The sequence below is a fragment of the Mastigoproctus giganteus genome, chromosome 1 (genome assembly GCF_048544385.1).
Source record: "Mastigoproctus giganteus isolate SK-2022 chromosome 1, ASM4854438v1, whole genome shotgun sequence".
NCBI classification, from domain to species: domain Eukaryota; kingdom Metazoa; phylum Arthropoda; class Arachnida; order Uropygi; family Thelyphonidae; genus Mastigoproctus; species Mastigoproctus giganteus.
The window spans coordinates 200,913,381-200,938,551 of NC_143575.1; the positions used below are offsets into that span (position 1 = coordinate 200,913,381).

The 25,171-nt window shown below is 37.6% G+C and overlaps 1 protein-coding gene across 1 annotated transcript in view; it reads left to right on the forward strand.

Moving 5' to 3' along the window:
* LOC150091450 (exportin-4-like) overlaps positions 1-25,171 on the forward strand; it is a 748,459-nt gene that overhangs the window by 163,476 nt on the left and 559,812 nt on the right. The window contains exon 4 of the mRNA XM_090383995.1: positions 16,176-16,317. Coding sequence (XP_090240121.1) covers positions 16,176-16,317 — 142 coding nt within the window. The remainder of the gene's footprint in view (positions 1-16,175; positions 16,318-25,171) is intronic.

A 25,171-nucleotide genomic window follows, 5' to 3' on the forward strand; every position in this document is an offset into this window, starting at 1 on the left:
TATGCAAAATATACCAATACTAGCTAGTTGGCTAATTTCATTCTACTTGCAGTCTTTGCAAAACTTTAATGTCACCCCACTGCCCTTTTCTGTTGTCCAAATCAGCTTGTTTAAATGATGTCCTAAGATAGTAGGCTTTATATGTTGTAATGATACCCTGATTCATAGGCTGGATGAGAAATGTTGTATTAGGTTGCAAAGAAACAATATTCATCTTAGGGTAAAGATTATCAAGGAAATGGGGATGTCCCAGGGGCATCAGTGACTATCAAGATCTTCTTGCTGTTACATTAAAATTTCATATCTGTAGCAAATTGTTTTGCTAAATTGACTTTCATCTGCATGCTCCTTTAAAGGCCCTTGAATTTTCTGTGTGCTAGACCAGTAAAGGTTAAGTTTGTAGTCATCAACTGCATTACCACTCACCACTCAGTATATGAGGGAGAGTTAGCTTATCTTTAGATACCTTAAAACCAGACATATCCTTGTGGTCCATAGATGAATCTGATGGTACTGATTTTCCTCTTTAGCAGTGTATTTTCTCAGTCATCTTTTTCCAATATTGACTTGTTTCATCTACATTGATAATTTGATGAGCATCATATTTCCTCTCACTAATTATTTCTGAGAAGTCCCTTGTTGGAACATTATCTGCGATGATAGCCTTCCACTCACCTCAAACCAGTAATGGTGTATGGCAGGGGTCGGCAACCTTTTTTGAGTGAAGAGCCATTTTTGATTTGATTAAAAAAAAAAAAGAATCTGAAGAGCCTCAGCTCAAGCTGAGAGGAGGAGGAGGTAGTTTTTTTTAAGAAAGGGAATATAGGAAGGTGTTTTATTAAAAAAAATATATTTTTAAATATTATTTATTAATACTGAAATAACGTAACAATCATCCAATTAGGTACGAATTAATGTGACTTTTCCTGCTAACCTTCTTAAGCGAGTCTCCCAATGTCAGGTGAGTATGTCGTAATTTTCATCTTTAAACATGCTGAGACTCGCATTGTTCAGATGGTTTCAGATGTTTTCTTGATTTATTTTAATATAGTTCATGTTCGAGAATATTTGCCCCCAGAAATATGTCGAACCAAAAACTGAGATAAGTCCAAATGCAAATATTTTCAAATTTATATAAGTGTCTGGTAAACTACACCACGCATCGAACACAATTTGGGTCTTGCATTTTCAACTCATCTATTGCCGTCCACTTGTGTAGAATTGCAAGGGCAGTCTTGCACTGCACATGTCCTTGATTTTTAAGACCTCTAGCTCCATTTCAAATTGTGCTTTCTGTGGGCTAAAAGTTAAAGCTGCAGTTAGATGTTCAAAGAGCCGCATGCGGCTAGCGAGCTACAGGTTGCTGACCCCTAGTGTATGGCATGTGATGACGGGAAGGAAAAAAAAATTAAAATGACTTAACAAAGTTATATAAATGTAAATTTTAATATTCCTTCAATATATTTTTGACTTTTGATCTTCATCAGGGATTGCAGATCAAAAGTCAGTATTTTTCAAATCAAAAAATGCTTTGAAAAATATTTAAAAAATCAGATCTTGAGTATTAGGCATTCTGTGTACAGTGTATCCAATCATGTAACAGGCTTAAGCATTTGTTAAGGATGCCATGGGTGTGTAATAAAAGTGAACACCACAAGCTGGGAAAATTACTTCTAGATGGATGAAGATGCCTAACGTTAATTTATTTTTGGCTTTGATTTTGCAACTTACATGACATTGTTTTAGTTTGATGTGTGTTGGGTGAATTGTAATTTTCTGATGGATAGCATAATTTGGATGACAAGCTTTTGGTTCATGATAAGATTGTTGTTAGTGGACTTTACTTTTTTTTTTAGCTGATTGTGTAACGAGAATTCTTATTTTAATTTTTATAGTCTTGCCATTTTTTTAGTACTAGTGTTTAGCAGCATAGCCCAGCACACAAAATACAGCAGTTATTTGAAGTGCTGGAAAGATAAAAAATTTCCGAATACATCTGTCCGAATGAACATTTCAATTCTACATACCCCTGCCATTATTGTTCACAATTCTAAAAAATAATATAGTAAACATTTTTAAAAAAATTAGGAAGTCCAATCAAGCATGGAAAAGTGGTGGAAACAAATCTGGCTCTTAAAATATTTAAATTAAAAAATATCTAATTTTTTAACAAATATTGTTATTTAAAACAAAGGGTACTAAAAAATAAAATAGTAAAAAATTTTTAAAAAATTGAGGAAGTTCAAGAACAGAAAAGTGGTGGAAGCTAATCTGGCTCTCAAAGTTTTTGAATTTTTAAAATATTTAAAACAAAGAATATAATTAAAAATGTAAGACTTTTATTTTAAGTTTTTATTCTTGAAGTTTTATTGAACTGTATTTAAAACTTTTAAAATATATTTTTGCCATATTTGCTTAAAAGATATTTTACCAGACAAATCTGCATTTTTTTTTTTTTTTTTTTTATGTAAACCCCAAACACGAGAGGAATTAGAACCTATAGTACTTAGTACCGTGCTTGGGTTGGAGGTTGAGAGGACGAAAGAAGATATTTGTTGACATTGTACTTGAACTTCTATAGACTGTAATTTTCAGGAAATACGTATGAAGGAAGGTTATTCCAGAAAACAGCAGCTGAATAAACGAGGAAGATGAAAAGTTTGTTCTGTGAGTTTGAAGTTGGACAGTAAATTTATGTTGGCTGGTGGCTGCACGTATTCGGACTGTTTTGAAAGAGAGAGCGGGAATCATAGAAGCCTATTCAGAAGAACAATGCTCACGAAAGTATCTGTAGAAGAGGCATGCAACAGAAACAGTACGTCTATGGGACAGCGAGTGGAGAGACTCTATTAGAGATGAATCATTAATTAACCTAACTGCCCTCTTCTGAATGGAATCAAGAAGCCTGAGAGAGGTTTTGGGGGCACCACCACAGATGTGGGAACAATATTCCATGGTAGGGCGGATTTGTGATTTATACAGAGTGAGCAGCTGTTTGGAAGAAAAGTAACGCCGAGGCCGAAAGAGAAAACCAAGTTTTTTAGATGCAGAGAAATCAATATTTGTAATGTGCTTGTGCCAAGAGAGATTAGAAGTCAGGGTAATCCTCAAAAGAGATATATCATTTTGCCTAGAAATCGGAGTGTCACCAAAGATAAGCATAGAAGCAGAAGAATCCTTTTTACGAGATATAAGACAAGACTAAGTTTTAGAAGGGTTGTAGAAGTAAGTTTTAGAAGGTCTTTGTAAGTTTTAGAAGGTCTTTGCCCCCCACTGGAGAATTACCTGAAGATCAGCATTTAAGGAATTGGTAGCAGATTTTCGAGAAGTTGAAGCTGATTGAGTAGGGCAAGGTTACTCAAAATGGAAAGTGGAATGCAATGTGCTATCATCGGCAAAACTATGGATAGGATTTCCAGTCAGTGGAAGAAGGTCATTAATATACAAGAGGAAAAGAGTGGGGGAAAGAACTCAACCTTGGGGGGACACTGGCATTAGTGGAGAAGTTAGAAGACAGAGAGAACATCTACCATCACCCTCAGTGAGCAATCAGAGAGAAAACTAGATAACCAATTACAAAAAAACACTTGGTACACCATAAGATGGAAGCTTGTTTAGAAGGCCTTCATGCCAAACACAATCGAAAGCCTTTGAGATGTCAAGAGTAACAACTTGTGTTTCACCAAATCTTTACATTGAATTAGTCCATAAATGGGTAACATAAGCCAGAATAATACCAGTGGATCGACACTGATGGAATCCATACTGGCGATCATTGATCAGACAGAAAGTTTCTAGGTAGTTTAAGAGTTGGCGGTTAATTGATTTCTCCATTACTTTAGAAAGAGTAGAAATAATTGCAATGGGACGATAATTGAATGGAAGGGATTTGTCATCCTTTTTAGGAACTGGCTGGATATGAGCAAATTTCCAAGCAGAAGGAAAAACAACCTTTGGAATAAGAAAGTGAAAAAAGGTGGCAAAGAATAGGATAAGTTCAGGAGCACAGGTTTTGAGAACAAGTGGAAAAATACCATCGGGACCTGGAGCTTTCTTAGCATCAAGATTCGTCAAAATCCTTCTGACATCCATTTGACGGAAGACCACAGGTGGCATTGAATGGAGCGTGTTGGGAATGGTGGGAGGTGTTTTACCAAGAGCATTAATACATGAGTTGGAAGAAAAATGGGATGCTAGCAGGTCAGCTTTATCCTTGGCTGAAGTGAAACAGAACCATCTGGTTTGGACAGAGGTGGGAGCAGAGATGGGCAAAAGTTGTGGCTAATAGCTTTGGCAAGAGACCATAATGCTCGGCTACTATTAGGGCAAGAAGCAAGTTTTCTACTCTTAGCCTGTTCAAACTCTAGTTTGGACTGATTAATAACTGCTTTACATTTGTTGCGAGCTTTGGTGTAGGCAGAAAATGAAACTGAAGAATTAGAAACAAGCCAATTACGATATGCAACATTCTTCTCTTGATGAACAGCCTTAGCACATTTATTGGAAAACGAAGGTTTTGATAAAGGACGAGATTTTAAAGTGGAGTGTTGGATAAAGGATTCCATTCCTACAAGAATAATTTCACTGACACGATCTGAGCAAACGTTGACATCAGAAGTTTTGAAACAGTAATCCGACCAAGGAAAAGAAGAAAAGAAATCCTGCAGGTCATCCCATTTTGCATTCTTGTAATGCCAAACAACACGAGGTTGGGAATAGCCATGAGATAAAGGCTCCATTGGAGAAGAGACAATTACCAAGTTGTGATCTGAAGTGCCTAAAGGACCTCTCACTTCGATCGTGTACTTAAAAGGGTTGTTTGTGAGAAAAAGGTCGTGTGTTGGCTGTATGAATAGGATTGTCCGGTATTCTTGTGGGTAAATGAACAATCTGTGTAAGGTCATTAGTAATTGGTAAAGCCTCAGCATCTTGACCAGCTGGGTCGGTGTGACTAGAAAACAGAAGCCAGCTGGAGTTGTGAATATTAAAATCACCAAGGAAAATTACCTCACTGTTAGGAAAATTGGACTGGAGAAAGTCAAGTTGCAAAGAGAAGAAGTCAAAGACCTCCAAGTGATTAGTGGAGTTGGGAGAACAGTAGAGACAACAGATGAATTTGACACAATGAGGTAGAGAGATTTTAAGCCAGAGAAGATCAAAGAAAGGCGATTCCAAATTGCCAAGTCTGACAGGGAACATCATAATGGACAAATGCACAAGTACCACCTTTGAGGCGAAAGGAATCATACTGCGGATAATTTGGGCATCTGAGATGAGCAGTAGTTGAATCAACCGATAACTGAGATTCTGTCAGAAAAAGTACATGGGTTTGGCAGACTGCAAGTAGAAATGGACATCATTGAGATTAGAATTGAGACTACGTATATTTGTGAAAGGAATTAGGAAGTGTTTGGGAGGTTTCGATCTTTTCACAGATATGATTGCTCTATTAGTTTGACAATTCATGGTGTATTCAATAGTAAGAAAGAGTGGGTGGGACATGGCTGTATGAAGTAATTAAATTTTTAATAAGGCGTAAACATGGTAAGAATATACCCAGATTTTTGATTTAACGTAGCCTTGACGATGCTCCCCGCATACACACTACTTGGACTCCCTCCAGTCACTATCTGGCAGAGTAGAGGTAGGAAGATTATACACTAGATGATTTGGAAGCCTCTTAGAGAGTTACCAAGGCAAGATTATACACTAGATGATTTGGAAGCCTCTTAGAGAGTTACCGATAGGTTTGGTCCGGTGTACTAACTAGCGGCCGGTATGCGAAAACCGTTTTAGAGCTGCACACTCGAAATGTAAGGAATATTGGATCTTGCCACAATGTTCTTCATAACGTCAAAAGTCATCAATCATACTGCATGATGGAAGAGGCAAGAATTTTTGATGAAGGATTTTGTTAAATAATGACAGAATGGGATCAATAATAAATGTACTCGGGCATCTCAGCATAAACTGAGGAATCCTGTTGGCACCACAGGTGCTAAACTATTTATTGCATCGATCAGCTGATATTTGGTGAGTTGAACTGAATTTAAGGGGCCTGTTGAAATCGGTTTGATTGGGAATTCCATTGGTATATTGACCAACAGGCTGTGTCAGATATTAAAAAACAAAAAGAATCTATAAAGACATTTCCTTTAAAATTCGATGTGGGGAGTGATAAAAGCAGTGTATTAAATAGAGAGACACTTAAAAAGCCAAAGAGGTGTTGCTGGAAGAAGCTGTATTTAAGTGGTATTCACAGCAACAATCAAGTTTCGTTGGTGTGCAACGACAGCAGCACCTGATAAATCTATAAAAAGACAATTAACAACATAAAAACTATTGTCTTTTTATAGTTTTTAAATAAAGGCTCTACAGTGATTTTGTTGTATTTATTTTCATCCGCACTACCTATATCATTAAATTTTCCTTTATTTGTGTTCTAAGTTTTTTTTTTTTTTTTTTTTTTTTTTCTTTTAGGGGGCTATCTTTTGCTTCACTAATCCGGATGAGCTTTTATCCCCTATTACTCCGGATTAGCGAGGGTTTACTGTACTTCACTAAACATATCTTAAAGCAGTAATGACACTATGCACTAGTTATGCTATGAAGTTTATTTTATTTGAATATACATATTTCATATATCCTACCAGTTTACGTTGTACGAATTCTGTGTTTCATATCATGTTTAAGTAACATGTATCGCACTATAATATTACGTTTGTAAATTCTAAGTAGTTATAAATAGAAAATAAACTAAACTATCTATTGCCAACCTACATGATTCAAACTCTCGTGCGACGTATTTGCGATATTTTTTCTATGCCAAATAACCTATATTAAGAGCCCTCTGAATATTAACGTACGTTACGGACTATGTGATAAAGTTAAGTTATTAAAACACATATGTAGTGCTATAAATTATAGTTTCTAAGTCTCTTCTGATACAGATTATACGGTTACATAGAAATGTCAAGTATCTGCTATATCAATACTAAAACAACTGTGGCAAAATTTGCACATTCTTATCGATACAACACAATGCTAGCAGAAGCCGTGGTTTTTTAAGTGATTACAACGGGAAGTAGTGAACAGATACACCAAATTAATCAGGAAATCACAAACAAATAGTATTCTACTAAATTTAAATCAAAAGTTAGAGAAAAGCAATAATTTTAAATCAATAAATAAAGTTCCGTTTATTGGCTCCCGAAAAAAACATGTAGTGTTCTTAGCCTCGTCAGCAATTTTTTTTCATCTTAAAGTACTGCTCATTACATCAGAGTTTAAAGTCAATGTAAGTATTCAAGAATTTGACAAGGAGAATAGAAAGATATGTGGATAAAGAGAAAATAAGATAACTTGCCCTGACTGGATTTACAGAAACACCAAAAAAAAAAAAAAAAAAAAAAGCAACATAATGAAGAAAATATTGAATTTAATTGTATATATGAAAAAAAATGGTGACACATTTCTTACAGAAGAGTCTTATCTATATGTAAATATTAATACAGTTCTTGTCGAAAAGTAAACTTCAAAATTCTTTCAGATGACCAAAGAAAAAGTAGCCGAAGAAGGGTTCCAGAAATAAAATAATAATAAAAAAAAATCTTGGAAATAGAAGAGTAAAGATATTACCAGAGTTAAATGCTGTTGCAGTATCAAACAAGAAACAGTGACCATTGTATTTGTGTTATGAAGCTTAATAAAATTAAAGGGACATGGTAAAATAAGCAGGTTTCGGCGAATCTTTTGAATATACCACGATATATGAATAAAGGATGAGTAACAAAGATATGATTAGTTAAAGGTATCAGCTGACCATAGTTTATCATGAACCGTAGACTACGATGAAAGCATTCCAGACATGGGACAGTAGTCAGAAAGCTTTCTTGGATAAGCACATTTTGGTATAGTTATAACACAGAAACAAGGCTAGTATGAATGGATGACAGCCTGTTAGATGACTTATGCAAGTTAAAAAGTATGTTCCCAATAAAGTGGCTATTAGTTTTTAAACAAAAATTTAGAATATCAAATGAACTAAGGGCACTTCATAGAGGAGAGACGATTAATTGTCATTTTAAAGTGCTAATAAGAAATCTCATATATCTGTACCATTCAGATTAGGTTTAAACAAATTTACAAAATTTAGTGATTGTTCAATGCTAAAATCATCTTCGGGAACTCAAGAAAATTTGCTATAAAAGTCCTTTTGCCACTTATAGCTGAAGAGTGCATATACTCTGATAAGGTAGAATTCTTGACAATGTTAGTGTTGAAATATTCCACAAAATTTATATAAGCTTGTTTGTGGGAGTTTTTGATACCTATGGAATGCCTTAATTTTTTTTGTCTTAAATAATATTGACCCTTTTATCAGTTAATAAAATTGACAAAAGTGGAGACTACTATCATTTATTGTGGCTTGAAATAATAGGCATAGAAATGGCATGTAAAATAATGATGATGCATCATTATGCATCTACAGTGGAATATCCCAAAATGAGATATCTACAGTGGTCAAGACAAATTGTCCAAGGATACAAAATAAATAATTAACTGACTCAAGATTCACATATTTTGGAGAAGTAATCTGTTTACATACCTTGAATGGTTTGATCAGGCTCAATGCTCATAGGATACTTCCTCTTCCTCGGATTACAAACCTGAGTGGACATAAACTCAAATTGAGGAAAGGCAGTTGTAGAATAGATGTGAGGAAATTTTCCTTTAGCCAGCAGGCAGTTGATTGCTGGAACAAACTTCCATCTGTCATTGTGGAAATTGATAGCTTAAATAAATTCAAGGAAGAACTGGACATACTTTTGGAGTGAATGGATGAGTGAAATAGGAATTTTTCGAATGGCTGGAGCAAACTCAATGCAGATGAAATTTTTCCTCTTGCTCAGAATATATGCAAATTGAGGAAGGATGGTTGCAGAATGTATGTGCGGAAGTTTGTCTTCGGACAGTGGCTATATTGGACTAGAAGTCTCACTTGCTGTGTTGTCCAGTGCTATGGTACAAAATTATGCTACAAAGTTATGTTATATATTACGCTATTCAGTTACATTTATAATGTTATAAATTTAGTTAATAGCCTTAGTACAACTACTTCTAATAATACTTCTAATTTGGGTGGTTTAAAAAATGGCAGCTAATGTAAGTTGTAAGTAATATTAGTAAATGATGATCATTTGGATAAGTATAATCTTACAGTTCCTTATTACCCAGCACAGTGTTCTTACCAGGACCTATCGAATGGGCACACTGCCCGGTGAATTTAACTGATCTCCCGGGTAAAATTTAAGCGATTGTCGTGGTACAGTATGGTAATGCTCACTGATCTTGATTAATATTAATTTGAACATACTAAGGAGCATATAATTTTAAACTATGCAATTAATTTTTGGTCTGGTTCGCTTAAGTTACATTTATAAATAACAGAAAATTTTATAATATTGTGAAGTATTACACTTCCCACCCAGCTATTTCATAATGCCACCCGGCTGTCAAAATTTTCTGGAGAGAACACTGCCCAGGAAACAACAAAATTAAGGGTAGCTGAAGGTAAAAGAAATTTATGGAGTGCAATTTTTAACAAGCATTGTAGACATTCTGTCAGAATAGCAAATAGGATTCTCTGTTAGTGGTATATAGGAAATTTCCCAGGAAATTTTTATTGCATAAAGGCATTGTTAGGCCCAGTATTTTTTTTTAGTCAATTTGTGCAGATATGTATACTGTCAAGCTTATAAAAACACATTCCATTGTAGGCATGTGTTGTTTTTTTTTTAATTTTTTTGATGTGAAACCTCCTTGGGGGCACCTCAACCAAGTAAATCTGATCGGGCGCGAAAAATGCGATGCAGAAGTGATGTTATCTGCAGCTTCCCCCAGAGACGAATTATCGTAACTTGTATTATTGCAATCATACTTGTATAATTCTATCATTGCTTCTCTTTGACATGCAGCAACCTTCGAGAGCAGCTGTAGAACATTTCAAGTCTTGCTAGGGTTTTCATGGAACAAGCAATTATGTGGGCTGTATTAGGGTTGCTAAGAGTGAAAATATTTGAATATATATTGTGTATGCTGATAAATTAATTTGATGAATTTGAAGTACTGGTTAAGTAATCAAATGAGCATTAGTAGTGACATATGATGCAAGAAAGCAAGCTTATACAGCATCAGCCAAAAAGAAAGAAACAAACAAACAAAAAAAAAAAACACTCTCCATTCACTCTAAAAGTTTGTCCAGTTCTTCCTTGAATTTATTTAAGCTAGTTTGTTCCAGCAATCAGCCTCTGGCTAAAGACAAATTTGAATTGAATCCTTTGCTCAATTTGAATTTATTCTCCCTCAAGTGCTTACTCGGAGCAAGAGGAAGGATCCCATCAACATTGAGCTTGCTCAAACCATTCAAGGCCTTACACACCACCTCAATCAGATCACCTTGCAGCTGCCTTTCTTGATAAGATCACCCCTTTGTTTTCCTCACCAATCTCGTTGCCCCTCTCTGTACTCGTTCCAGCAGCTCTACATTCTTCCAAAAATGAGGACTCCAGACCTGTATGCAGTACTCAAGTGTGGCATGACCATTGCCTTATATAAAGGAATAATCACATTCTTATTCTTGCTAGCAAAGTTCCTGGATATCATTGACAAGACCCCATGAGCTGCTCTGGCAGCCTGTCTACACTACTCTGAAAACTTCATATCCAACTGTACAAATTAACCCCCAGGTCTTTTTTCATTCTTCACCACCCTGAGTGTAGTACCACACAGTTGGTATATTATTCTGAGTTTACTGCTACCCATATGCAGTACTTTGCATTTGTTAATGTTAAACTTCAGTTGCCACGTCTCAGCCTGTCTGCCCAACTTTTCAAAATATTGTTGCAGCAGCGTACTGTTATTAACAACCCTGCCAACCTTTGTATCATCTACAAATTTGGTCATTAAGCCTGTTATACCTTCATCAATATCATTAATGTCACCCTTTGATCCCCCTTTGTTAAATGAGTATACATTTGCACTTCTCCATTCCATGGGGACCTTCCCTGAATCCAAGGATGCTCTCATAATTATGGCTAAGGGTTTGCTTACTTCCTTTGCTGCCTCCCTTAATATAACTGGATAGATCCCCTCCACCCCAGGAGCCTTTATTATTTAACTTCAATGACTTCTTCTCCACTTTCCTCTCAATTATTACAAAATCATTTTGCTCCCTGTTACAGTTTGATGAACTTCTGGTGTCCACTTCCCTACAGAATTTGACGTGTGAATGTAGATGTAAAATACTCATTCAGTTTGTCAGCTACTTGAGCAGGATCATCTGCAGTTGAACCATCAATATCAAGTTGACCAATCAGATTCTTCCCCTTCCTTCTACACTTTACATAAGTAAAGATGTCTTTGCTGTTTTTTTTACATCCTTTGCCAAAGATTTCTCATGATCTGCCTTCCCTTGCCTAATCTCCTTTGTAACTTGATTGCATACATGCTAAAATCCAGACATTGTATCAGAGACATGTTGTTACACAGACAACAGATGCACAATTTGAATACAAGGATTACAATGTGTACAGAAAGGTTAGATGTCTAGTATCATTGTTGCAGGTTCCAGATTTTCCCCCATTTGCTGCTGAGTCCTCTTTACTAGGCATAGCCCAAGCCATTACTTCTGGCTAACAACAGAACATGTTCTGCCGTTGGCCGGAACCAACAGGCGTATAGCAGCCAGGGTGTGCTAGACACTAGGTCTAGCACTCCCTGTCCCCCATTCCTAGCTGCATGGAGGCACGCCAGGTTCTACTCTTGATGACTCCTTACTGGGGTCCCAAGGTATCTGGGGGTGCCCCAATTAGTAAGTGAAAGGAGTGATGATAGTGGGAGATGTTTGAGTGGGGAGGATAAGAGGATAGTAAGTTGGGAATGGGAGAAGAGACATTCCCTAGAAAACTAAGCGATGAGAGTAGAAACAAATTACAGATTGTAGTGATGGACAGTGAGTCAATCCCACCCCGGAAAGGGGTCAGCAAGTCCACCTAGTGGTGGGTCCCCTGGAGGAGTTGATATCATACCCTCTAAGGGTTAGTGAGTGGTTCTCTGGTAGGGAGCCTACTAGGCAGAAGCCTGTTTTCCACTCAGCATGACTCAGATTATGTAATCACAACCCAGTATGGGGTTAGCTGTCATGGTCTAGTGTCAGTGGGGTCCTCTTGTCAGAAATTCTGCTAGGATATGGGTGGAACCCACAGGCTCATCATGTCCTGGTAGAATCCTAGTTCAGGTGAGCCATCAGATGTCATCGCCGCTGCAAAGTTTTCCTTTGTTTGTATGAGTAGGTGTCTGTTCCAGTGCATATGCCTCCGTGAGAGTTTGAAGAGGCATTCACAGGTCTTGTTAAATTGGACAGGTGAAGGCAACGTGGTGGGCTGTCTCTGGCAATTCACAGGTGCAGGCAGGGGTTTTGACAGGTCCAATGCATGAGTTTTGTGTTGGGGCTTCCATGTCCAGTTAGTAGACAAGTTGTGTGTAAGCTTGATCTTTTTTGATCTTCTCCTTGATTGTAGTTCGCATGTTCTCTGAAGGATAGATTCTCATCCAGCAAGATTTCAAGTTATTTAACCCCAGGGGCTCACATCTGGTGAGTTATGGGCTTGGCACACCCAGGGTCCTGAGTATGAACCATTTGTTGAGCTGTTTGGTGTGCTACTGCACTGTTGGTATGTAATTATGGCTTGTTCTTCCAAGTGGGTTGGCGGCCCAGGAATTCTGCCAGATGAAGATCAATTCGCATCTAATTCTTTTCTTCTCTTCTTGGATGGTGTTGTTCAGGTCCACTATGTTGTTGCTACTGCATGGTTCCATCTCTTATGTATATTAGATAATGGTATGCCACCTCAAGATGAAGAGGTAACTTTCCAGATAGAACCTGCAGTGCAGTTAACTATCTGGCAAGTTACCTCTTCTGAAACTTGATATGCAGGAGTAGAAACTGTTCTGCAGGCCCTAGAGGCCATCAGGAGGATGATGTGATGTGTTTGGTCTAGTTGTCGTTTTACTACGGTGTAGTTGGCTATATGGCCCCAGGCACCGACCCCACAGCCAACTATTGGGAGAAAAATACATTCATAGTAGAGCTTTAAGGTTCTTCTCTTCAGACCCCTTTCCTTCCTGGTGACCCTCAGAGCTTGCCAGCATATTTTTTGATCTTCTCCTTGATTGTAGTTCGCATGTTCTCTGAAGGATAGATTCTCATCCAGCAAGATTTCAAGTTATTTAACCCCAGGGGCTCACATCTGGTGAGTTATGGGCTTGGCACACCCAGGGTCCTGAGCTGGATATCATCATTCTTCTCTTTCTTGGTGATTCCCTTCTACTTTCCTTTCTACTCTCTCTCTCTTCAGGGTAACTCGGGAATTTTTGTTTTGGCTGGTGCAGCATAAGCCTCAGGCTTCCTTGCACTATGTAGCTAATAATAATAATATTTGTAGGTAGGGTCAAGCTATATTTGTTGGTCCCCATACTTAATCTGGGTGGACCTGGTTGGATTTAGGTGTCTTTTGAGGAGCATCTGTTGAGTTTTAGCAGCTGAGACTAAGTTTGTGGTTTTCACACCACTGAGAGAAATCTTCTAGAACATTGTGGCTGCTTCTTCCAATCATCTCGAATTCCCATGCAGGATCATAGCCATATCATCGGCATAAGCTGTCTTGGTTATATTGGGGTGGTGTTTTGATAGCCAGGTGTCGAACACGGCGTTCCATGCAAGGGGACCCAGAATGGATCCTTGGGGGCACCCCTAGTTGAAGGTCTGGTAACTTCCTCGGTGGGTGTTTTGACCATGAGGTTGCAGTCATTGAGGTAACTAGACACTAGGCGATCCATTGGTGCAGACACCCTGGCCTCTTGGAATTGCTGCAGGACGCCTTGCCAAATGCCCCTTTGAAATCCACAAAGAGGCCAAGTACCTATTTCCTCTCGGTTGCTGGTTTGGAAGCCTGGTGGAGTAGTATATATCTCCCAGAATAAACTTGTCCATCAGAAATTTGTAGATGAGACCCCATGGGTCTTCATTTCCAGTTTGTTCTACAAGTCGTTCCCACGATTTGTGTTTCTCATGGCAGATGGCTGTATGGAACACTCTTCTAGCCTCTTTGTATGCTTCCTGTAGTCTTTCCACTTCTCCGGCCAGTATTCTATCCCTCCTGGCTCGTTGAAATTGTCTTCTGGCTGTCCTCATTGCTTTCCTGAGGTTGGTGAGTTGTGTAGTCCATCCTGGTACACAGTGCGCTCTCCTCTTACATCAAGGCATTGAGGTATTGTAGGCCAATATTGCCATGTGGTGGAAGGCAGTGGCTTGGTCTTCTGCTGGAAGGCTTGCCATTCTTTCCAGATTGTCTGGTGTTGTAAAGTCTTTGATATATTTATCAAAGGTATGCCAGTCTGCTTTCCTTGTGTTGAATTTACTAGGTTCATATTGAGTCCGCTGTTACTTGTTGTAGGGCTGACTGTGAAGGTGATGGGATTATGATCGCTGGTTGTCCAGGATGTGTGTAGCTGTCAATTATTTATGGAGTTGCAGACTCCATAAATAATTGACAGCTACACACATCCTGGTAAATGTAGGAGCTGCCAAGAGGGGTTGTGCAGGTGGGAGGGTGGCCGGGAATGTTGTGAATGTGCAGATCATTTGAAAGGATGGCTTCTTCAAGGAGTTCCCCTTTATGGTCAGTGAAGGGGCTGTTCCATAGTTGGGATTTAGTGTTTGGATTTGCCGCAATCAGGATATGCTGTTACAGTTGTTGATTACATTGTTCAGGTAGTGCATTAATGGGTCCATCGGCTGTGTGTGCTGGAACACTGCATGTAGATAGAGACAATGTGGAACCCTCCAAAGGGACCGTTGATTGAGGCAACTATGGCGTGAGGGGTGCATAGTCCTATCAGTTTGGTAACTGTGATGTCTGGATTGAAGACTGCAGTTGCAACCCAGCAGTACAGTACAGAAAGGACGAAGAGCACAGGAGATGGGGGAAGATATGCTCTTAATTAAGAAGAACATAAAATATAAGACTGCATCCAGTTGACACGGATGGCTAGTGCAATATTAAGTCAGTTTGTTGTGACATATGCACTGGGAAAACTGATAGTAGAGTGTGTTATATGTCTGTTGAGTGTGATGAGCATGAGGAACAATTGTAGAGATAGATAGATTGGGACTGTCAATCAGATTGTCTTTTAATAGGGGATTTTAACTTTCCAGATTTTAACTACTAGGCTTTTTATACCAACTAAGAGATATTGTTCAAGGCTTAAACTTAAATGGATGTCTGATGAATTGATTTGACTCTTGGCATAGAAGAAAAATACATGGGATGCATATAAATTATCAGGTGCTACAGAAGCATTCAGTATATATAAACTAGTCTGTAATCAAGGTGTGGCAAGTTAAGGCAGGTTATAAAAAGATTCTGACAAAAAATGCAAAGAAAACCAGCAAAGACACTCCTTTAGTTACATAAATGCTGGAAGGAAGAAGAATCGTAGTCCACCAGATATGAATAGTTTAACTGTTGGTGATCCTGCTCAGGCTGCTGAAAAATTGAATTGATATTTTACATCCACATTCACAATGAGAAATTTAATGATGGGGATTCCAGAATTGTATCAAAATCTAACAGGGAGCTAACTGATCTTATGATAACTGAGGGTAAAGTGGAAGACAAATTAGTAGAGATATATGATGCAAGAAAGTAAGCTTATACTGATATTATACAAATATTAAGACGATTTTTTACTAGTTTATAACTAATTTCTCTTGATTTTTATGAATTTTTAAAAAATATATATTCAGTTTATTTATTTAACATCTTTTTCAGCAAAGAATTTTCTATTTCCTGAAAAATAATCTACAAAAAAAATAATCAAACAAATTAAATAGTACTTTACTACAAATAATACAAATTAAATAGTATTAATTAATAAACATTTTATTTGAAAACAAATAATAAATAAATTCATTATAAAACTGCTGTCACATTTTTTATAATATAATGGTTATGAAATTATTATTTTTCCGAGTTTTAAACTTTTAACAGTTATTTAGTATTTAAAAGTCCTGAAAAACATGTTTTCACACTGATTTTTCATCTGATATGAAGTTTACAGAGTTTTGTCAGAGAGCAGCTTCTACTAGTAGTTGCTATTATGGTCAAGAGAGGCAGTGTAGACAATGAACCAAATGCTGTTGAAAAAGTACTCAACGAAGTGTCTCAGTTAATAAGCAGTGGAGCACCATCAATGGTATGTTTTCCTATCAGTAGTTCAGTGTGCTGTTTCAAACTGACATTATTTTCATTCCCTAGCATTCCTGTACAGAGCTGTCAGAGTATTAGGGCCAGTTACGGAAGGCATGAAAAAGTAATGATATTTCTTGTTTGAAAAGAAGAATTAAAAAAAAAAAAAACAACTCACTCTTCAATAAAATGGGATCATTAAATGCCATTCCCTCTGGAGTGTGAATTCGCTCGCTCTCTCTCACACACAGAGCGAGCGAATTCACACTCCAGAGGGAATGGCATTTAATGATCCCATTTTATTGAAGAGAGTTGTTTTTTTTTAAAATTCTTCTTTTGAAAAACCTCCTAGTACTAAAGACTCCTTAATGTTAGTTGAATACTGATAATGAGTTGTCTGACTTGCCTCGAAGAGGTATTTGCAAAAATAGTGGTTAGGCTTTCAAGGAACTAGGAATGTGACTAAGGATGGTCATTACTGATGAATACAAACCTTACTTTTTGTTTTGTAAATTTGCATTTTATGTGGGTTGCACTGATGCAACCCACATAAAATGCAGATTCACAACAATGGGGTAACAGTAATTACAAATACTTCATGGAAACTAGTTGTGTCTTTCTTTCAAACAAGAGAAAGAACATTATCACAAGTTCTGCAGGTGATAATGCAGTGGTATATGGTAGGGCATCAGGATATGAAAAAGAGTTTGCTTCTTCTACGAAAACTTAATTTCTTGACTGCAGATTAACTGACAAATGCAGAAGTTATTTGAGCACTAGACAAAGTAACAAATCATTCTTCAAATTTCAGTGCAAAATGAATGCCTCTGATTTTCTCAAACAAATTAATTATCAAAAATTCGAAAGACGATCAGTTAGTATATTAGTGTTATTAGTAACAAATGAAGCAAGAAGGCAAGCTTATACAGCATCAGCCAAAAAAAAAAAAAAAAAAATTCACCTACTCATCACCTCCAGTAGTTTGTCTAGTTCTTTCTTGAATTTATTTAAACTATCCACTTCCACAACAACAGATGGTAGCTTGAGCAAATGCCCACCTGTGGCTGAAGGCAAAATTCTACACATCTATTCTGCAACCCTCCTTCCTCGGGGTAATACTCTTGATCTGGTTATCAGCAGTGATCATTCGTGTATTAAGAATTTGCAGATAAAGGAACTACTAGGTGGCAGTGATCACAGTGTACTGATGTGGGATTTACTTAAAGATATAATTACCATCAGGGGTAAAGGAAAGGGTTTTTGCTTCTGTAAAGGTGAGTACAGTGGTCTCAGACAGTTTTTAAATTCTGTACAGTGGGATCAACTGATGGTGTTACCAACAGAAAATTCTAAGTGGGAAGCATTCAAGGAATTAATCGTGGAAACTACTAAAAGTTTCATATCTATTAAGAAATATTGTTCAAGGTTTTGGCCTAAATGGTTGTCAAATGAACTAATGAGACTCGTGACAGAGAAGAAAAATGCATGGGATGCATATAAATTATCAGGCGACACAGAGGCCTATGGCAGATATAAGCTAGTCTAAAGAAAAAGAGCAAGGATTTCTTTACTTATATAAACTCTAAAAGGAAGGGGATGAATCTGATTGGTCCACTTGATTTCATGGTTCGACTGTTGATGATCCTGCTCAGATAGCAAACAAACTGAATGAGCATTTTGCATCTACATTCACACATGAGGAGTTATTAAGGTTTGAAAATGCCAAAAGGTTATCAAATTGTAGCAGGGTGCTTAATGATTTCGCAATAACTGAGAGCAAAGTGGAGGAGAAATTGTTGAAGTTAAACATAAGAAAGGCACCTGGGGTGGATAGGATCTATCCACTTATAATAAAGGAGGCTGCAAAGGGAGTAAGCAAACCCTTAGCCATAATTATGAGAGTATCGTTGGACTCAGGGGAGGTCCCCACGGACTGGGGATTTACAAATGTATCCCCAATTCACAAAGGGGTATCGAAGGGTGACACAAGTAATTACAGACCAGTTAGTTTAACTTCTGTTCCGGGTGAAATAATGGAGTCACTGGTTAAAGATGCATTGCAGGATCATCTAGACAAGACTACAGCAATAATTCAGACACAGCATGGGTTTGTTAAAGGTAAGTCTTGTCTGACAAATTTGATTGGATATTATGATGTGGTTACAAAGGAACTGGATTCAAAAAATAATTTTGATATCATATACTTGGATTTCAAGAAAGCTTTTGACACTGTTGCACATGGAAGACTACTGTACAAATTGGAGCAGAATAGTATTAAGGGTAAGTTGTTACAATGGATAAAAGGATGGTTGAGTGGGAGAAGACAGAGGGTGGTAATCAATGGGTGCTGCTCTTTGTGGACTAATGTTATTAGTGGAGTCCCACAGGGTTCTGTGTTGGGTCCACTGTTGTTTTGTATATTTATCAATGATATTGATGAAGGTATATCAGGCTTAATGTCGAAGTTTGCAGATGATACAAAGTTGGCAGGGTCGTTAATGGCAGTAATGGCAGTGTGCTTCTGCAACGGGATCTCGAAAATTTGGGCAGATGGCTGAGAAGTGGCAAATGAAGTTTAACATTGACAAATGCAAAGTATTGCATATGGGGGTAGAAGTAACCCCAGAGAAATGTACCAACTGTTTGGTACTACACTTAAGGTGGTAGAAAATGAAAAAGACCTGGGAGTAATTGTGCAGTCAGATATGAAGTTTTCTGAGCAATGCAGATAGGCTGCCAGGGCAGGTCATGGGGTTTTGTCAAGGATATACAAGAATTTTGCTAGCAGGGAAAAGGAGGTGATTGTCCCTCTGTATAAGGCAATGGTCAGGCCACGCCTTGAGTATTGCGTACAGATCTGGATGCCTCGTTTTAGAAAGGATGTAGATTTGCTTGAGCATGTACAGAGAAGGGCAACAAAATTGGTGAGGGGAATGAAGGGATCGGATCCTCTTACCAAGAGAGGCTTAAGTTCTGCAAATTGCAGCGGCTGGAGACTAGACACCTGCGAGGTGAACTGATTGAGGTGTATAAGGCCTTGAATGGGTTGAGCACGCTGAATTCTTCCACTTGTTTAGATTACGAACCTATGGGGGCATAAATTCAAATTGAGGAAAGAGAGATGTAGACTAGATGTGTAGAAATTTGCTTTCAGCCAGCGGGTGGTTAATTGCTGGAACAAACTTCCATCTGTCATTGTGGAAGTTGATAGGTTAAATAAATTTAAGGAGGAACTGGACAAATATTTAGAGGGAATTGTTTTGTAAATTTTTTTTTTTTTTTTTTTGGCTGATGCTGCATAAGCTCGTACACTTGCTTTCTTGCATCACATGCCACTACTACTATTCTTGGTAATGAAGGATACCATCAGGCTCCCCAAATGGCACTGTTTCAAGGCTTTTTGGCCTCTCGTTGGCAGGCAAGTATAAGTAGCCTGGTGATACAATAAGTGACAACCCAGTTATGAAGTATAGCTTCACAATATGAGAGATGCCAGATGGTGTGTGACAGTAAAGACTAAAGAGGTTTTAGGGCAGAAAGCCTCAGACTATGGAAAATTCACTAATAAAACAAGTTAGTGCATAGCACCATTTAGTTCATAGTTAAAGACCGAAGTAGGCGAGATGGAGTTGTTTTTCTTATATCTCATATTGTGAATGTCTTCACAAGAAGTTGTCCTGATATTGCTACCTCGAATAAGCAACACATTGTCAGTGGAGAAGATTAATGTTGATTATTCTCGGCGGATACCACCACCGAGGAAGTAAGCAAACCCTTAGCCATAATTATGGAAGCATCAATGGACTTATGGGAGTTTCCCATGGACTGGAGATGTGCAAATGTATCTCCAATTCACAAAGGGAGGGATCAAAGGGGACACAGACTTGTTAGTTTAACTTCTGTTCCAGAGAAAATAATGGAGTCACTGGTTAAAGAAGCACTGCAGGGTCATCTAGGCAAGACTGCAGTAATAATTCAGACACAGCATGGGTTTGTTATGGGGAAGTCTTGTCTGACCAGTTTGATTGGATACTATGATGTGTTCACAAAGGAACTGGATGCAAAAAATGATTTTGATATATACTTGGATTTCAAGGAAGCTTTTGATACTGTTACACATGGAAGACTACTGTACAAATTGGAGCAGCATGGCATTAAGGGCAAGTCGCTACAATGGATAACAGGATGGTTTGGGTGGGAGAAGACAGAGTGGTAATCAATGGAAACTGCTCTTTGTGGACTAAAGTTCTTATTGGAGTCCTCCACGGTTCGGTGTTAGGCCCATTGTTGTTTTGTATATTTATCATTGATATTGATGAAGGTATATTGGACTTAATGTTGAAGTTTGCAGATGATACAAAGGTTGGTAGGGTTGTTAATGATAGTATGCTACTGCAACAGAATCTGGAAAAGTTGGGCAGATGGGCACTGAGAAGTGAGAACTGAAGTTTAACATTGACAAATGCAAAGTACAGTCAATTCTGCTATAACAGGCATTTTCACAATGCGAATTTGCTCCAATGCAACTGATATATTAAGGTACAATGCGAGTATAATGCAATTTCATCTGCAGGTAACACCAGGTAAACACGAAACCCAGCACCAAGCTGAATGTAGTGACCTGCATAGCAATATTATACTAGGTTACGTAGCTTTAAAATGTTAAATGTCAAATTTGTGAAGGCTATATTTCCCATTTACTGTAGTTGCATTTTTCGGAGACACACTGTTGTTATTTGCTGCATTCACAAGATATTGTGATATTGTAGGTGATATTGTAGGCCGACTCATGTTCTCAGGAACTAACATTTTTCTGTTTGAACAGAAATTTCGTGAGGCGGGACAGCCTGAGTAGAGAAGCACATTTCTGGAGGACACTACCATAAAACAGTAAAAACAATTTGCAGTTCCCAGTTTATTGGGCTTTTCTGTTAGTGCAATCTAATTATAAATGGGTAGTAAACTCGATCTTGTTGCATTTGCAATAATACCAGTAGCTGAAATTCTGTGGGTTTTTACGCTATTATGGTGAAATGTGTTTCTCTTTCCATGAAATTTTCAATCATATAAAAAACATAAATAAATTTTCAGAATCTTTTCTTCATTCCTATTTTTGAAACTTCATAAACTTGTATTCTGTATCTCACTTGTGCAGTTTGTGCATGCCATGTGCGCCTCTGTAGCCAGGTGGGAAGGAGCAGCAGTGCATAGCACACGCTTCTTGATTAGACTGGGGTTCGAGCCCGTCACTACCAAATATGGAGGATGCGGAAAGGTCAGGGAATGACCACTGCATATTCCCGAAGCAATATGGCATTAGTTGCTAATGCTCCTAAAAACCAAACAACAAACAAAGAAACAGCATGCCATGTTCGTCGTTATTGATTGCTTATCTTTTTTACTGTTTTAAATTTGCAGTCCAAAAAAAAAAAAATAATCCAGTGTACAGAAATGTTTATTCCATTATTAATTAAGCTATGTATGTAAGTGTACATAGTCTCTGACCAATACAAGGTATCTTGTCAAGATAAATTGCTATATTTACTGTAATAATTATTTATTTATTAGAAATTTAAGATATTTAAACCTGTATTAGCAATTTTATTGTGTTTCTGACTTTTTTTTACTGTTTTACTTACCAAACTGAAAAAAAAAAAAATTTTTTTTTTCGAGTGTTCTGCCCCATATCCCTATTTTATATTATTATAATATGACCACCCGAAATCAGATAAATTCTAAGCTCTAGTAAAGACCAGTTCCAACGTTGCTAGATTTTGGAGGTGCAATTATTTTTTGCAGACAGATCTAAAATATACAGAGCTGGCAATGTAAAATGGTTATTAATCAAGTTAAATTTTATTTTGAATAGTCTAAGAGTAGAAAACTTGCTTCTTGTCCAAATGATAGTCATGCATGTCTCCCGTTAAACCGAACAATCTTTATGCCGAGAAAACTGTAAGTCCTGAAGCATTTCTCTACTTGTTCTTGAAACATGTGCTTCTCACATGCTACAATTCTGTGTCACATTTTTACACTTTCTTATTCTACTGATGTTTTTCCCTTCTGTTTGGAAATTTGTGCATATCCAGCCAGTCCCTAAAAAAAGGGTGATGACAAATCTCTCTCTCATCCAATTATCATCCCATTGCACTTCTACTCTTTCTAAAGTAATGGAGAAATCCATTAACCACCAACTCCTAAACTAGAAACTTTCCATATGATCGATGATTGCCGGTGTGGATTTCATCAGTTCAATCCACTGGTGATATACTGCTTATGTTGCTCATCTGTGGACAAATTTATTAGAAAAGCTTGGCGAAACTCAAGCAATTGCTCTTGAAATTTCAAAGGCTTTTGATTGTGTTCAGCACAAAGGTTTTCTAAATAAGCTCCCATCTTATGGATTTCCGACTGTTTTCTGCAGTTGATTACCCAGTTTTCTCTCTGGTAGTACTTTTTTGTTCTACTGGTGTTTTTTTTTCCTTTTACAAATTTGTGGAAATTCGTGCATGTCCAGCCAATCCCTAAAAAGGTTGGTGACAAGTCACTCTCATCCAATTATCATCTCATTGCACTTCTACTCTTTCTAAAGTAATGGAGAAATTCATTACTGCCAACTCTTAAACTATCTAGAAACCTATCTGATCAGTGACTGCCAGTATGGATTCCATCAGTGTCAATCCACTGGTGCTATAATGCTGTTACCCATCTAGGGAAATTCAATGGAAAAGTTTGTTGAAACTCAAAGCAGTTGCCCTTGACATTTCAAAGTCTTTTGTTTGTGTTTGATGTAAAAGTCTTCTAAATAAGTTCCTGTCTTATGGATTTTCAACTGTTTTTTGCAATTGAGTACCCAGTTTTCTCTCTGATTGCTCCCTGTGGGTGATGGTAGATGGCTCTCTGTTTTCTATATTCACACTAATGTTGGTGTACTGCAAAGTTTAGGTTCTTCATGCACTGTTTTCCTCTTGTATGTTAATGATCTTCTACTGAATTGAAATGCTATCCATAGTTTTGCTGATGATAGCACTGTGCATTTCTCCTTCCAGCTAGAGAAGCCTTGCCATGCTCAAACATCTTCAACTACTTGAATGTCCATGACTGAATCCTTAAATGCTGATCTCCAGGTAATTATCCACTGGAGATAAGGAAACAGCTGATTTTAATTCCTTTAAAACTTAGTCCTGTCTAATATCTCTCAAACAAAGAGTCTACTGCTTCTACATTCATCATTGATGACACTCTAGATAAGATCAGATTTCTCAATTAGGGATTTGAGGTCAGGGTAATTCCTATTTCCCTGACCTCAAATCCCTAATTGAGAAATAGGCTCAATCTCTCTCTCTTAGCATAAGCATATCAGAAATATCACTTCTTCTGTGTCAAAAAAAAAAAAAAAACTGATTTTTATTTTTCTCTTTTGGCATTATTTTCTTCTAAACAACTGCCCACTACACCAATCTCAAATGTGCCTTACCATGGAATATTGCCTTCACATCAGGGATAGTGTCACCAAAACCTGTCTCTAGCACTAGACTCCACTCAAGGAGCATAGCCAGGTTAATTAATTAACTGTTTCTTTCAAATTCTCTCTGTTCTCTGCCTTTAGATGGATTTTCTAAAAAAAAAAAAAAAAAAAAAAAAAACACTTTTTGAAAATGATAGAATTCACACCAAAACTTTCCCATACATTCCACACATTTTCTTTTCCCCAAACCTAAAATGAATATGAAAGTATGGAGATTTAATGATATTCCAACCATCCAACAGAATGCAATAGAAGATCTCAGCTGGCTTACAGTCAGACTTCTAGGAACATTGGGACACTTGAATATCATCAAGGGGAAACTACTTTAAAGGAGGCCCCGGGTGCCAAGCGTATTTCGAGGCCAAGCGATATTCTGGTGATATATAGAGCGCTCTTCTAAAGTGATTGAAGTTATTTCCTTTTAAGTTCCTACGTTTCTAGCAAAAGCCTTTCTTTTATAACTAGTTCTATACTTGAAAACCACAAGTTAGAACACAGAAAGGAAACACACCTTTCTTTTTCCTATATTTCTTGTTTTATTAACCAACTAACACTTCAACCGCTTGGCCTCCGAGCGGCACTGCTCCTGCCTCCCCGTGGCGGGGCCGGTAATCTGGGGGAAAAGTTATCCCCCAGGGCTAAAAGGAGCAACGATGGATAAAAATGAATATCCACCTCTAGAGCCTTCAAACTCAAGGCTAGACAAACCTAATGATGAAGACGTGAACCAAGCAAAAAGGCTCCGAAGAGAAGTTCAGTGCAATGAAATGCCAAACTTTCTGGTGATACACTCTCTCTCCAACCAACCTGTAGGCAAATTATCACCATTCGTCATCCAAAGATTTCTGGAATCGATTGCTGGAACACCAAAAATGGTTAAACGACTGCAATCTGGAGACCTATTAATTGAAACAGCCAACTCCAAACATTCCGAGTGGCTGCTCAAAACAACGACATTCGGTGGCCTGCCAGTATCTATTACTCCGCACAACACCTTAAATTCCTCGAAAGGCGTTATAACCGAATGGGACCTACTTACAATATCAGAAGAGGAATTAGTTAAAGAACTGAGTAATCAAAAAGTAACCAACGCCAAACGCATAATGACCAAAAAAGATGGAAATCTCGTCCCAACTAGGTCAATCATTTTAACCTTCAGTACCCCAGATTTGCCATCCTCAGTAAAAGCTGGCTATTTAAACTGCCGAATTCGGGCTTATATTCCTAACCCGATTCGTTGTTTTAAATGCCAAAAATATGGACATTCCCAACAAGCATGCAGAGGAGAAGCTATTTGTCCTATTTGTGGTTCCAAGGAACATACACAAGCAGA